This window comes from Chelonoidis abingdonii, chromosome 23 (assembly GCF_003597395.2).
Source record: "Chelonoidis abingdonii isolate Lonesome George chromosome 23, CheloAbing_2.0, whole genome shotgun sequence".
Taxonomy (NCBI): domain Eukaryota; kingdom Metazoa; phylum Chordata; order Testudines; family Testudinidae; genus Chelonoidis; species Chelonoidis abingdonii.
Window position 1 is genome coordinate 8,216,210 of NC_133791.1, and position 16,076 is coordinate 8,232,285.

At 46.9% G+C, this 16,076-nt stretch overlaps 2 protein-coding genes across 2 annotated transcripts in view; one reads left to right on the forward strand and one right to left on the reverse strand.

The window, feature by feature from the left end:
* Positions 1-931: 931 nt before the first annotated feature.
* B3GALT6 (beta-1,3-galactosyltransferase 6) lies at positions 932-8,791 on the reverse strand. Its single transcript, XM_032779988.2, has 2 exons — positions 8,695-8,791; positions 932-6,605 (listed from the first exon to the last, which is right to left on the reverse strand). Exon 2 carries the CDS (start codon positions 6,094-6,096, stop codon positions 5,056-5,058), a length of 1,041 nt encoding a protein of 346 aa, XP_032635879.1. The 5' UTR covers positions 6,097-6,605; positions 8,695-8,791; the 3' UTR covers positions 932-5,055.
* A 1,767-nt stretch (positions 8,792-10,558) lies between these two features.
* SDF4 (stromal cell derived factor 4) overlaps positions 10,559-16,076 on the forward strand; it is a 46,935-nt gene continuing 41,417 nt past the window's right edge. The window contains exons 1-2 of the mRNA XM_032779987.2: positions 10,559-10,703; positions 14,824-15,191. Of these exons, the coding sequence (XP_032635878.1) occupies positions 14,884-15,191 (308 nt within the window). The 5' untranslated portion in view covers positions 10,559-10,703; positions 14,824-14,883. The remainder of the gene's footprint in view (positions 10,704-14,823; positions 15,192-16,076) is intronic.

Here is a 16,076-nt window from a genome sequence, read left to right on the forward strand (position 1 = left end):
ATACCCCTAATGTTCTTCTTAATTCAAGTTACAAAAATAATAACCTTAATGCCAGGAAAAATCCAACGCAGTTGTGGCATGAAATAGTTCCTCCGGTAGTTAAAAGGCCAAAATAAATTGATGGAAGCATATAAAAGGAAATATCTACCACAATTAGCACATTTTAAAGCCAAACTTCTGCATTCTTTATACAGACAAGAATGGACAGCAAGGAAATCAAATGCTTAAAAGCACAGGTATTTGTTTTCCTGGTAGCTGTTTCTTACAGCTCCAAGAAGACTATTTAGAAGTCAGTTACCTATTTACCTAAAATAGTTGCAGGACTTACTGGGCAATACTTTTTTAAAGTAGCAAAACTATTTTTAATTGAGTTGTTAAATTTAAGGCGATTCAGCTAGTTCACTTTTACACATTAAACAAGATCACTAATCATTCTGCATGCCATTTTAAAAATCACTTAAAGGAAAGCAAAAATTGTTTTTCTATTTGAATTTACATCAGAGTGACCACTTCAAGAGGAATTCAATTGGTGCACCAAAATCTTTTGGTCTTGCACTTGAAACACTGTCATGGTAATAGGATTTTATGAAGGATGTAATTTAAACCATGCAACTTCTAATATGGATGATAGACAATTCTGTACATACAATTTGAAAACTATTAAAGAAATCATCTAGTGAATAACAACAAAAAAAGGTTAAAATGCTTTTAATGTTCTGTCAAACAGCATAGTTTTACTATAGCCCTGCAAAGAACAAGTGTAATATTAATATAATACGTCAAATAAACAGTGACTTGCAGCCCACATCAACTGATATTTAGAAAATTGTTTAGGTCAACTTAGGTGAGCCATCTTCCTCTTGTCTTCCAGGGAAGAGTCCTGTGGACGTTTTCTATAACACCATAAGAGTAAGAAGTATAAATGGCAGACTTTTTTTTCTTTTTTAAATGAGGAATTCCCTTAGAAGTCAACTGAAATGCTATTTAATAAAAGTTTGATTCCATTTAATTAAACACCGCCATAAAAAAGTTACAAATTAATATATTTTGGGCCTGATCATGCTTCTATTGAAATCACTGGCAAAACTCCCACTAACTTCAATACAAGGATCTTTAAGGATAGGCCAAAATACTTTTTATTTGTTAAGATCAGAGGTTAGCCACTGTGGGTAAAATCCTGGCCGCAGTGAAGATAATGGACTTTCCCACTAGCTTCAATGGGGCTAAGATTTCACTTTGTTTTTCAAACAGCAGTACAGGATGTCTAATCACAAACTGTGAAATCCTTATATTGCATTAAATTTTTCTGATGTCACCATCCCTTGTAAAACAAATACAGAACTCAGTCCTAAGGTCAGAAAAACAATTTTCAGCTATTTTGTTTTAAAATATTTGTACTTTAACCCTGGAGAGAGAGAGGGTGTGTTTTGTTCCAGATCTGGGATGTTAAATGCTATTTTTAAAATATAGGTTCATAATTAAATTCAAACAAGATGTTTTAGTGCAATAATTAAGTTTGAAACATCAAGCACTTGAAAGTCAAGCAATATAAAATATTGCCTGGGTAAAGTTACTTGATATTTAACCTTAACATTGCATTAGCAATAGGTTTTTTACCTCTGACTTCCTAATTAAAGAAATACAGCTCTTGAGTTATTTGGCTTGTGAAGCGGATAATGATCCTGGATTTATAATAACTTCCGGGTCACTAATTCTCTTTGCTTATTAACTCAGCAGACTCTCTGCCCCAGCGACTAACAGAACCAACCTTAAAACACTTTTTAAACTCACCGAACTGCAATTTACTTGGCTTGCAGATCTTGACAACTTTGCCAATTCTACTGAACATCCAACATGCAAAATAGCAGCTATTAAAAATTCAACTTTGGAATTTTTAAAGTGTCAATCAGATCTACAAAGTCAGACAGGTTTGAAATTTTTTTTTTTTATCTTGAGGCACTTCAGAATATTTATGCTTGGAAAAACTAATCAGAACATATGGGAAAATGCTTTTTCTATATTCCAGAACAACATAAAGAAAAAGGATCAACTTACGTAAGTCATACCTTCCAAAACAATTAATTTTAGAGCTGAGACAAAATATAGGAAATTCTAGACCAGAAGGACTTTGTTACTCAAGTAGAACAAGATTTCAAGTAGAACTATATTCACCAAAGTAATTTATGGATTTAATTCTGCAAGGTGCTGAGCAATCTGGTCTTGATTTTAATTTAAGTATGTGAATAGTAGTGAAATCAAGAGGACTACTCATATGTTTAAGTAAGCGCTTTGCGGGAGGAAGCTCCATATTCTTGGAACTCAGAGGCACAGTAAGAACTCAGTATTCTACAAAAAAATTAACAAGTGCGTGTGTGTGTTCGCATTTGTATGTTTTGTATGGGCCACATGTCACATGGGATTTGACAATTATTTTTCCATTCTTCTGAAGCGCAAATCCTCATCCTCAGATGAAAGCTCTGAAAGGAGAACCTTTCAAAAAGCAAAACAAAACAAAGCAACAACAAAGAAGCAACAATGCCTGTGACTTACATAAACACTGATATTTAGACAAATGGGTGATTAGTACATTCTTATCAAGTTAAGAGAGTCATGCAGCAGATTTTTGGATCTACAACTATTTAAATTAGGAACTGTACATCAATAAATTAAAGCATTTCACAAATAACACTTGTGAAACTTAACACACTTTCTTAAATAATTATAAAATAAGATACTTAGCTATCTTAAGCTTTTAACAATACATAGTACATTTATAATATTTATAAATAAATAATCACAATTACAAACACTGAATTATGTGTATACAATACTAGTTTAGCCCAAAGACCAAAGAGACATATAGACTTCAAAAGTATTACTGAAACCAAATTAATTTCCTGCAACAGGGTGACAGTCTTAAAACTTTTTGTTCTGCAGGAATATATTCCACTGAAGGGCACATCTTCAGTAAGTGTCACTATGTCAAAGTACAAAAGACTGGATGCATCAGATTAAGTAAGTTACTTTTTCAACGTCTTCATTAAATAATTTTGTTTTTAGAAGGAAAGTTACAGACTGTATTGTTGAAATACTTAATGTAGATAAGGAGTTATTTTCCTTTCCAACGGGGCTTTGGAGTGGAGTCTGGAGCTCGAGCGCAGAGCAGCTCTGGAGCAGTGGAGCTGCAGGTTTTTGCCTGGCGCTGGAGCGGAGCTGGAGCATAGCTCCAAACCCCTGCTTTCCAAAAAGAGTTTTTTTCCCCCACTTAATCCTCTCAAGAAATTGTTTAAAACTAGATAGAAGAAGTGGATTTTAATTGAGAAAATAAATTCACTTGATTCCTTTGGAATAAATTACTAAATCAGGTCTGAGAAGCAAAAGTGTGACGATGTCAGTACCAACTCTTATTATTTAAAGCTGAAGTCTCCCTCCACAGGTTAAGAGAAAGAGGTGTACCGGTCAGTGAAAGAAATAACATTCGTATGAAAGTGCACTGTGCAACAAACCGTAAGAAAGCCTGAAGAGTGTGAACATGGCCTTTAGGCATCAACTTTAAAGCTGTGTCTTTACTAGAAAAGAGATCTGTTGCTGACAACGGTTTTCAGAAGGGAGTCCCCCTGAACCAGTGTGGACAAAGGTGTAAGTGTGCGCACAGATGGAACCATTTTCAACACCATTATGGGATGTCAGGATTATTCAGAGTCACACAACTAAAAGTCTGCACAGAACACGTGCTAGAATTATTTGAGAGTGCAATGCATTCTGTCACTGTGCTAAAAGTGGCCCATTTATACTCTCAGTTAAACACCAAACATGCCCGACAACCCTTGTCAGCAATGGATTTGTTTGTAGTGTAGACAGGACTATAGAGAAGTGAAAAAATAAATTCCAGTCATTTACATACCATATTAGCAATTAAAATAACCTATTCCTCAGATTTTTTTTTTTAAAACAAAGAATTATTACTTTAAAAATCTAGTCCAGATAACTTGATAAGTTTTGTACTTCCAATTTGAGATGTTACAGGTAACTCTTACTCACACAGGTAATCCTTATTGATGTAAATAGTCCTATTGTTTGCATAATTAGATCATATACTTCTCAGTGTGATCATTTTTTGTAAAAATTAGGAAATTAAGATTTCTTTGAACACAATGCACTTGGAGACTACAAGCACAGCTTCTAATCCCAATAACTGAGTGCTAGGTTTGTAGCATAAATGTTTACTTCCAATTCAAGACAGTTCAGAACCTTTCCTAATACTGCAATATGACATAACACATACGCTTTTCCAAATACAGACCTATTTAGTAGCTGCCAGATAATCCAGGTTACGTAGCACATCATAAACCATTTAAAAAACAAAAAGATTGAATATTTAAATTCAGGGATATTACCCAAACCTATTCTAATTAAATCAGTACACTTTTCAAAGACTGGACACACCCTCCCCTCCTTCAGCGAGAGTATAAAGTAACCAGTGCAAATATCTGACAAATGTTTCCCTTCATTTAGATGCCAGGCCAGTGGCTCTAACCAGCCACCTGCTTCCACTGGCACTAGCAACTGATTTGCTATCTCTTTATTACAGTCTTCAAAATCTGCCAATATGGTTGGCCAAAATGGCACTTTTTCCCTGCAGAAATTAAACAGCAGACATTATATTCACAATCTCAGGGATGGTGAGAAGGCATGACATGTTCTTAAACAAACAAAGTTTGGAATCTGGGACATCTTCCAACCTGCTCTGCATCCAAGTTATTTAAAAGAAGAGTTTGCTTCCCCCCACCTTTGCACTAAGTTCCACCACATAACCTTTCCCTCACTTTCCCCCTTTATTCCTGTATTTTGTGTCTCTGTAGACAAATCACAGCACTTAAGTAGCTTTTAGGAATTATGGTGCTATGTTGGTCCTGCACACAGTCTTGATACATGAATCGTGCAAAAATCTCAGAATAATTTTTAAGCCTTACATACAGAGGGTGTCCCCATATGACACTGATCCAGCCCAGAGAGTTCCCCTTTGATACTTCACCCTTCCTTTTTCCAAAACTTTCAGGGGATGCCATCTTTCCTTTGGCAACACTGTGAAGGAGGCACTCCCCAGTCATACATGTAGGATAGCCTGAGCTTAACCTCCTCCTTGCAGAGCTTCCCTTCCTTGGCCAAAGTCTGATGCTTCTCTAACATGTCCTCAATGCTCTGCTTGTGAGTGACAATATACTTATTGTTGCAGCCCCGTGACTTGTATTCAGTGTCAAAACGTGGGTCATGAACCCTCTTCACATCAACAGGAGCCAACCAAGCACCCAGAGACACATCTTCACTCTGCCACATGTTGAAATAGTCTTGACTGAGTCGCAGGTAATGCACCAGGTCTGCAGAGAGCACATAGCCACCACCTAGGGCGTAAGGCAAATAGTAGTCACACAGGAGCCAGGTGCTCTCTTTCCATTTGCCACCTGACTTCACTCGACCACGGCCAGAAAAGAAACCCCAGTAGAGACGACGTGGCTCCTTGGCCCTAAGCTCTTCCACAAGTACGTCCAGGCGTACAAAGGTGTCGTCATCAGCCTTGAGGACAAAACGGAAATCCAAGTGCAGATCAAGCCAGACATACATTGCCAGGACCTTGGCAGTCAGGTTCTCGTAGGAATCACGAAGCTCAGGCAGCAAGAGCAGGTCCCGATGACGGCTCTGCTCCAACTCTAAGCTGTGAAGCTCCTCCTCAGCCAGGCTGCCTGTGCCTATCACGAAACGACACCAGATGTCATCCTGAGGGGGCCGGCCAGCCATTGAGAGCCAGGTGCTGCGGATGATACTGCGGCGCTCTGTATACTTGGGGCCGCTGGCAATGAGGACAGCCAGGAAAGCCGTCTCCTCAGGGGGCAGCAGGGCTGCCGGTAGGGGAGGCCCAGCTCCCACTCCACCGCGGGGTGGCTGCGGTGCCTGGTTGTGGGGCAGACCCCGACCTGGCAAGGGCCTGAGGCTCTCTGAGGTGCACTTGGCCAGGTAGAGCAGGACCACAACGAAGAGTGCCAGGCCACCCAGGCCCAACGCCGTCTTGTGGCGGCACAGGAGCCGCAGCAGCTTCATCGTGGCAGAGAGCGACACTGATGCCTCCTTGGGGGTTGAGGTGAGAACTAGGCCAAAGGATGCTATGGACACACCCTTCTTAGATCAGCATCAGGCCAGGCCCAGCCCTCACACCTCCCTCCTCCTGGGTGGGCAGGACGAGGGCAGTGCAAACCTTGGCCCCACAACGGATCGTGCCGTTCCACAGGCCCCACCCTCAGCACCTTGCATGGCCCTGAGGATTAGGTGAAAATCGCAGAAGCCCCACCCCCTTCGTGCAGAATGTCCTGGATAGAGACTGGTACGGGTAGCGGGCTGGGAAACTCTTCCTCTGAGCACAGCGAGGGCGCCACAAGTCCCCCCAGCAGCGGCTTCATGCCCTGGTCCCTCCACCTCTTTCTCCTCATTCACGGAGCCGTGTCGGTAGAGCAGCTCTGTCACTGCCGAGTCAGCGTTAGCAGCACCTGCTGCTGGGCCAGCTGTCCCTGTGCCAAGGGGAGAAACTCGGACAGGGGGAGGAGCTGAGACTCCTAGCGTGACCAGATGCAAGAATAAAATATTGGAACACATGGTGGTGGGAGGGGAAGATGGGAAGCGGGTGGACCCCCCCCCCCGAAATGCTTCCCCCCCGCAGCCTGGAACCTCAAGCCTCCCTCTCTCTCCCCTGTGGGCTGGAAGCCCAAGCCCCTTCCTCCCTCCCTTCCCCCCAGGTTGGAACCTCAAGCCCCCCCTTCTCTCCCCCTGGGTGGAACCCAGAGCCCCTTCCTTCCTTCCTCCCTCGGGGCTGGAAACCCGAGCCCCTCCCCCCACACTGGAATCCCGACCCTCTTCCTTCCTTCCTCCCTCCCTCTCCCCACCCAGGCTGGAGCCCCCAGCCCCTCTTTCTTACCCCCCTCTCTCCCCACCCCGGGCTGGAACCCGAGCCTCTTCCTCCCTCCCTCTCTCTCCACCCAGGCTGGAGCCTCGAGCCTCTTCCCTCCAGGTGGACCCCTGCGACACTTTGTCTTTCCCCCTCTCACGCCCCGGCTACAACCCCGGGCCGCTCTCTCTTTCCCCCTCACCCCCGGCACTCCGAGACCCTCTCTCATCCCCTCTCCCCCTCCTCAGCACCCCGAGACCCTCTCTCATCCCCTCTCCCCCTCCTCGGCACCCCGAGACCCTCTCTCCACCCCCCCAGCACCCCGAGACCCTCTCTCATCCCCTCTCTCTGCTCGCGCACCCCGAGACCCTCTCACCACCCCGGCACCCCGAGACCCTCTCTCCGCCCCTCCCCCCTCCTCGGCACCCCGAGTACCTCTCTCCATCCCCATCCCCCGAGACGTCTCGTCCCCCTCCTCCTCGCCTCGGCACCCCGAGACCCTCTCTCCACCCCCAGTCACCCCAAGACCCTCTCTCATCCCCACTCGTGATCCCGCCACCCGAGACCCTCTCCTCATCCCGCTCCCCCTCCTCGGCAGCCCCGAACCCCAGCACCCCCCGGACCACCCGAGACCCTCTCCGCCTCCTCACCCCCCAGCACCCGAGACCGCCTCGTCATTCCCCTCCCCTCCTCGGCACCCCGAGACCCTCTCTCCACCCCCGGCCCCCGAGACCCTCTCTCATCCCCTCACTCCCTGCACCCCGAGACCCTCTCTCCATCCCCTCCCCCCCTGGCGGCCCCGAGACCCTCTCTCCATCCCCCAGCCACCCGAGACCCTCGTCTCGGCCACCCTCGAGAACCCTCTCTCCACCCCCCCAGCCCCCCGAGACCCTCTCTCATCCCCTCCCCCCGCACCCGAGAATCGCGCTCCTCAGCCCTCTCCCCCTCCTCGGCACCCCGACCCCGCTCTCACCCCCGGCAACCCGAGACCCTCTTCTCATCCCCTCTCCCCGGCAAACCCCGAGAACCCCTCCATCCCCTCACCGGCTACCACGAGACCCCTTCTCACCCCTCCTCCCCCCTCGCACCCGAGACCCTCTCTCCACCCCCCGGCACCCCGAGACCCTCTCTCCCCTCACCCCACCCCCCAGCACCCGAGACCCCTCTCTCCATCCCCTCCCCACTCGGCACCCCGAGACCCTCTCTCATCCCCTCTCCCCCCCTCGGCACCCCGAGACCCTCTCTCAAACCCCCCGGGCAACCCCGAGACCTCTATCTCCTCACCCCCCAGCGCCACCGAGACCCCTGGCTCTCTCCCTCTCCCCCTCCTCGGCCACCCCGAGACCCTCTCTCCACCCCCCGCAGCACCCGAGCCCTCTCTCAGTGCCCACTCCGCTATCCGAGACCCTCCTCAGACTCTTCTCCACCCCCCGCTCTCCAGCCCCCGAGGACCCTCTCTCATCCCCTCACCCCGCACCCCCTCTCTCACCCGGCACCCCGAGACCCTCGCTTCTCATCCCCTCATCCCCTCTCCCCTCTCGGGCACCCCGAGGACCCTCTTCCCCTCACCCCCGGCACCCCGAGACCCTCTCTCCACCCCCCCAGCACCCCGAGACCCTCTCTCATCCCCTCACCCCCGGCACCCCGAGACCCTCTCTCCACCCCCCGGCACCCCGAGACCCTCTCTCATCTCCCTTCCCCCCCGGCCCCTGCTGCAAGGAGGGCTGGGGGCTGGGGGCTCCGGGCCGGGCGGTACTTACCTCGGGCAGCTCCCCCGAAGCCGGCCGACCTCCCTCCCTCCGGGTCCTAGGCGGCAGGAAGGCCAGGTGGCTCCGCGCGCTGCCGCCGCTTCCGCCCGCAGGCCCCGCCCCCGCAGCTCCCATTGGCCACAGCTCCCGACCAATGGAAGCTGCGGAGCCGGCGCGGGTGGCGGGGGCCGAGCAGGGAGGTGTGGCCGCTTCCGGGGGGCTGCGGGGAGCCGGCTAGCCCCGCTCCAAGCGGCCACAGCGGAACAAAGAGTTCAATATCGGGGCAGTCTCCCTGAGCCTGCTTCTGGGCCCTTCCCATAAGAGGCCAGTGTGAAAACTCAGCGAGGTGGAGGGTGTGCAGCTAGGGGCTGACATGGGGCCTTTGGACAAATTAATCTGAATGCCAATGTCCAGATCCGCAAAGGTATTGAGGTGCCTAACTCCCAGAGCCATCAATGGAGATTAGGCACCTTAGTACCCATGTGAACTAATTTAGAAACTAATTTAGAAATGGCAGCTTGGGCTTGCCATCCCGAACTGTTCCCCCCCCCAAGTCTGGAACCCCAAGCCTCCCTCTCTCTCCCCTGTGGGCTGGAAGCCCGAGCCCCTTCCTCCCTCCCTTCCCCCCTGGCTGGAACCTGAAACCCCTCTTCTGTCCCCCCTGGGCTGAAACCCAGAGCCCCTTCCTTCCTTCCTTCCTCCCTCGGGGCGGGAAACCCGAGCCCCTCCCCCCAGACTGGAATCCCGACCCTCTTCCTTCCTCCCTCCCTTCCTCCCTCTCCCCACCCAGGTGGAACAAAGAGTTCAATATCGAACTCTTTATGATGGAATGGCTTTTTTTTTTTTTGGAGACTTCCATGTTGTACTTTGGAAACTAAACTTTTTTTCTAATTAACCCTCTTGCCTGTATGCTGGCAAAGATAACCTGCACATTGTGAACTAAGCATGACCCAGTGATGTCTGCCTGAGTCAGCAGACAACCTTATGCAATAACTCAGAGCTGAGGGGACCAAGGCCTGGAGAATGGGGTTAAGGCACAAATTTGATAGAAAAGTTACCACCCTCTTGCAAAACAAGAATATGATTATATTATATTTGTGTGCTCTATTGAGATTCCCCTCCTAGTTTTACTTCTTTAAATTATTGTCATTAGAAGTAAACAATTATTTATATTATGATAGCCCCAGAGTCCCCACTTGGGACTGAGGTCCGATTGCACAGCACATAAATAAGAGACAATCAGGGCTTACGTCTGAAAGAAGCAGAACAGACAAGAGGTAGAGGGGTAGGATTATGGCATAGAAGTAAACGAACATGAGGATGAAATGGAAGAGTTTTGTAAGTTACACTTCTGTTTTATTTGTTGTTACTTTGAAGTAAGGAAGGCTGAGAAGCAGTAGGAATGGGGAAGTTAGGAAGAGTAAGGGAGCTGGTAAATTCCATTTCTTTATATTTCTATTTTATATTATCTCAGCTTGATCAGTGTCATCTGACAGCAGCATAGAGGGTCCTCTGGCCCCAATCAAAGATGGTTGCCAACGGTATCCAGATAATATTTGCTTCTCTGCCCCAATCAAAGATGGCCGCCCACTGCTGCTGAAAGAATAGCTACTAGGGCTCTCTGCCCCAAACAAAAATGGCCGCCCACTACAGGCGAGCCTTCTCTCCCCTGATCCAAGATGGTCGCTCACTCTGAGGTCCTTTTTCATTAGGTGTCTTTGGCTGTGCCTGCCTTTAACTCGCTCTTTCTTGGCACTGTTCAGGTCCCCGTTCCTCTCAGGAGAGAGAAGTCTCCGTGTGTGTAGCCTCCGGATCCCGCCCCTGTGCTGTGGTTCCTTCCCTCCACTCAGGCGGGGTGGGAAGCCCCGGGGTCCTTGCGCTAGTGTTGAGTGGCGCTTCCGGTTTCCGGTCCCCCCACAGCAGTCGCTGCCTGAGGGGGTTTCGGAGGAGAGTTGGCAAGGGAGCGGAACCGAGGGGCCCGGCCGGGCTGGGCATGAGGAGTTTGGCAGCATCCCGCACAGGTACCGGCGTTGGCGTGGGCTGCCTGCTGTGGAGCCCCCCCTCCCCGGGCTTGCGGCCGGTTGGGAGGAGAGGGGCTGGGAGCTCTGAGGGGCTGGGGGGAGGAAGGGAGCCGAGTCTCTCTGTACCCACCTGGGTTGGGCCGGGGAGGGGCCTACACCCCAGGGCGGGGCGCTGCGCTGGAACCCGAGGCAGCTAGTGGGAGGAGAGGGTGGATGGAGACTTGGGGTCTGGAGATGGCCGTGTGGGTTAGGGGGCAGGGCGGCAACGCTGGGACCTGGAGCTGTCGGGGGGTTCCTTTTCCCCCTTGTCGCTCGATGATCCTCGTCCGTTCCTTTCAGCTCCCTTTCCCTCGGTCTCCCTTCTATCGCTAGTTGTGTGTTAGTGCACGTGGCTCTTACTCCTGGGGGAATTCTGTGCCAAGAACAAACACAAACCCACTTTCCCTGCACAATATTTTAAAATCTGCCTGTTTTGTCAGAATGACACTATGTAATCATGCTAGTTTCCATTGTTTTGGTAATTTATTTCAAAATACCCGTAACAATACAGATGACAAAATTCCTCTAGGAGCAGAAAGTTAAAGAAACCTCTATGCTAACCCAGTTCCTGTTTCTGTGCCCGCTCTCCCCCAGAGCCCAGCTTGGGGGGGGGGACACTCACCCCCACCCCAGTGCTTCATTTGTAATGAAAGAGGGGCTCAAACAATTTTTTTTTTTTACTTTCATAACTAATGCAGTAAGCCCAGAGGTGCCAGGGCTATGAACTGCTAGAGATGCCTAGAGATGCCTTGGAACAAATTAAACACAGTCTAATATAAGAACTAGGAGCCTCCAAATGAGATTAATGGGCAGCAGGTTTAAAGCAAATAAAAGGAAGTTCGTCACACAGCGCACAGTCAACCTGTGGAACTCCTTGCCTGAGGAGGTTGTGAAGGCTAGGACTGTAGTAAGGTTTAAAAGAGAACTAGATAAATTCATGGAGGTTAAGTCCATTAATGGCTATTAGCCAGGATGGGTAAGGAATGGTGTCCCTAGCCTCTGTTTGTCAGAGGATGGAGATGGCTGGCAGGGGGAAATGGAAATTCTGCACAGAGCATTGCTTTTTGCACAAAGTCTGCACTGCACAGTGGTGCAGAGTTCCCCCAGGAGTAAGTGGCTGTATACAGTAGGTACAGTCTGTTCATGCTGACAGCTTTTCCTCAAGTTGTTGCTGTATCGTTGAGCCATTGGGTGGGATGAGGCAGATGAAGGTTCAGTAACAGAGTTTGGTAGAAAGTGGGATTAGCCTGCAAAAAGGGAAACTCGAAATGGGTGTGTTCAATTCAGCCTTGTAAAAATGGTCATGAAAATGTATCAGCCCTAACAGAATCGTCTTACATTTACCACGATGGGACCTTGGTAGCTGGATTTTTTTTAATTAACTAAAAAAATCGAGTGCCCTCTAAGCAGCTTTCCCTTAATTAAAAACAAAATCATTAAAACATTCACTCTCTGCCCCCACCCCATGTTTAGAAAGATCTTTTGGCTGGGCCTGAGAGTAATAAGAACAATGTTGTTGGGCTCCTGTTCCTCTCCTTCTTAATTCATTTTCAGTTTCAGATTCCTTGCAGTGATTACTTGTATACACTCTTGCAGTGACTGGATAATGATATCCATTATAAACAAATAGCGAAACTCACTAGACACAAAGTTATGTGAAATGCACAAACCAAACAAACTAGAGAAAATATTTTCCTATTTCAATCGCTTTCAGCTAAAGTAATTTTAGGGATTACTGATAACAATACTAGGTACAAAATTTTCAGATGGAGAAGTGATGCTTGAAATTGAAATTATTGATATAATGGTGGTGGTGGGGATTTTCTCACATGTCAAAATAATAGTTCTGTCCAGGTAGGTGTGCAAACAGAAACTTACAAGGTTGATTTTAATTGTGTAGTTAGTTCTTCAGCATGGGAGGAAATATATCCTATTCTGATCTTAAGTGTGATCGTATTAAGTTCTGAAACATTATGGTTGCTAGTCCTCAAAACTATGAGCAAATGTCTTAAGCTTGTCTGTTATAATTATAAATGTGTGATACTGGTTATGACTCTACCAGGATTCTGTCTGAAACTTATTTCTGTAATTGGCTAAATCTCCTTTTACCAGGCTGTTTTAGTAGATGCACTTTTGATGATAACTTTATCTCTTGAGATTTAAAATGTTGTTTTAGTCTGAAAAATGACTTAAAAAACAACAAAAAAAGAAGCATTGTGATATTCCATGTTTATTTCTCACTGATACTACATCATATGTGCTCAGTTCTCAGTAAAGATTCTTTCCTACTTGCCTGCCCCAGAAACGTTTCTTGGGAACTTGGTCATGCGCTGCCCACAGAGTCTTGAAACAGTCTTTTTGTTGGCATACATTCTAGGTTAGTATCAGCTCTTTCTTTCAGAGTTGAACTGGATTTGGAGTGCTATCTGAAATACAGTTAGTAAAAGGAGTAAAAACTTTATTCAGGTCCTGATTTTGCAAATACTTGTCCAGTGAAACACTTCTGATTGTCAGAAGCTGGGAGTGGATGACAGGGAATTGATCACTTACTTGATGATTGCTTGTTCTGTTCATTTCCTCTGAAGTACCAGGCATGTGCCAGTGTCTGAAGACTGGACACTGGACCATCGGTCTGACCCCATGGTCAGACCCTTCTTATGTACGTATATGTGTGTTTGCAAAACTGGGCCTTAGGTCCTAGTTCCTCAGTGAGTTTTATGGCCACGCAGTGCCTCATTGACCACAAGTGATACTCTGTACAGGCACAAGCATCTGCCTACATCAGGGGTGGGCCATGAATGCTCACAAAATTTGGGATGGGGTGTGGGAGAGGGTGAGGTCTCTGGGGGTGCAGGTTCTGGAGTGGGGCCAGAAATGAGGAGTTCAGGGTGCGGGAGGGGGCTCCGGCTGGGGGTGCAGGCTTTGGGCTGGGGCCGAGGATGAGGAGTTTGAGGTGGAGGAAGGTACTCCAGGCTGGGACTGAGGGATTCGGAGGGCAGGAGGGGGATCAGAGCTGGGGTTGGGGTGTGGGGAGCTATAGGAGCTGGAGGGGGGCCATGCCACTGCTTCCGGGAGCCACGTGGAGTGGCCCCGACTCTGCTTCTCAGCTGGAGCACCAGAGCGGGGCAAGCCCCAGCAGGAGCTCAAGGGCTGGATTAAAATGGCTGGCGGGCCAGATCTGGTCCACGGACTGCAGTTTGCTCACCCTTGGCCAACATGATGCCCAGTACAGGATGGGGATCTTAGCAGCAAGCTGATGTGACTCTGACTCTATAAAACAGTGGTTCTTAACCTTTACTGCAGCCTGCAGCTTGCACCCCTTTAGTTCTCCAAATATGTTCTCGCATCCCTTATCAAAAATCAAAGTATGTTCTCACACCTCTTGAACCTAGATATATTTTTATTTGTATATTATAGTAATGGTTAAATGTATAATGTTAATAAATACATATGTTTGATGAAACAAAGTAGTTGTACTTACAGGCCTGTGCTTAATTTGTGTTTTCAATGATCTACCTTCTAAAAAAAAATCTGGCATGTCTTGCACCCCCAGAAAGGCCCTCTTGCACCCCTAGTAAGACCATTTTGCACCTCAGGTTAAGAACCACTGCCATAAAGGGAGGAGATCTGTTAAATAAGACACTTTTCAGATCAAAACCCCATGTTCCTCTGTTGGTTATGGAATGTAGCTTCGTATCTCTTAAACTTGCCTGGTGCATGCTAGAGTTATGCCAGTAATGTAACATTTTGCCTCAGCCTTTGTCATCTTATCTGTGCATGTGCTCTTTTGAAACAGATGTACATTGAACTTCACGACATTCCCTACACTCGCATTTTACCCTGCTCCCTTTTTTTCTTTTGGTAGCTGGGACTGCTTTTGCAACTGCACTAAACTTTTTTGCTAAACCTGTTTCTTACTCTAGTTACTTATACAACATTCATTTATTCTAATAGCAAAACAGGTTTCTGTCATTTAAGATAATCTGGGTTTTTACTTTTAGATTTGGAGCTTAAAATAAAATTGTAGCTTTACAATTTTAGGTTCCTTATTTCTGCTTCTCCCCCCCTCCCCCCCTTCCAGGTCATCTAATCTGTTTCACCGTAATTTAATTTGTTAATATTTTGGACAAGAACAACAACAATGATGTCAAAACAAGCCTTCCTCTGCAGTTTGGGCTCTCTCTATTTGTCCCTCCTGTTTGTGTTTCTGCTGATGGATGTCTATGCCAGGCCTGCAAACAATTCTGCCTTAAAAGAGAAAGCAGTTGACAGCAAAGATGAGAATGAGATCCTGCCCCCAGACCACCTGAATGGGGTCAAAATGGAGATGGATGGACATCTTAACAAGGAGTTTCATCAAGAGGTTTTTCTAGGAAAAGAGATGGAAGAATTTGATGAAGATTCTGAACCGAGAAGGAACAGAAGGAAGCTTATGGCCATATTTTCAAAGTAAGTTATGTTATAGTGTATCAAGAAAAATATGCAGCCAATTCTGCTTTATTTATATTTCTTTCTCTACTTCCTTGATGTTCAATTAATTAAACTTCTTTGAAAAACAAGATTGAAAGGTTTTTTGAAGGGTGATTATGATGAGAGGGATGAGCAACCTTGCCTGAAGCATTACATTTGTGTTAGTAAAGTATTCAGCTAACTTAGGCTCTGACCCTTAAAAATAATCAGTGGGGCTTAATGAGTGCGCTTTGCCTCACCTCCAGTGTCCAGGCACTTTAATCAGCTTTCAGGATTGGGGCCTTAGATTGTTGGTAAAGTCCACCACAGGAAATGAAATTCCCATGTGAAAAAACTTACTGTTAAGTAACTTCATGGATTACTAAAATTGAAAGGTTTAAGAGTTTTCCCCTCTCCCAGCTTGTTTACTTTTTGGATTTTGAGTGCTTTGGGTATAGTCAGGCTCATTTTCTAGTCTCATGCATTATTGCAGTAGAATTTTCCAAAGGATAGAGCACTGCACTGTGCATCGGAAAACATGAGTTCTGTTCCAGACTCTGCCACTGGACCTTCACTGTGACCTGGGGCAAGTCACTTCATTTCTCTGTTACTCAGTTTTAATCGATGCGTGTGTGTGTGTATATGTTTAGGACTGCTGTTGGGTCTGCGCTTGCTTCCCTTCTGGTATGATCACAGAAATACTAGCAGGGGAAAATAAAATATTGTGGAGAGAATCAGGACTGAAGAAAAAGGACAAACTCAGCAAAAAGCTCACTTTCTCATAGCACATATAGTCACTTTTTGTTCATAAGCCCCTTGAAGTTGATACTGTGTCTGACTCTTTTTTTTTTTTTTTTTCCTTGTATTTTACATGTTTAAATGCTT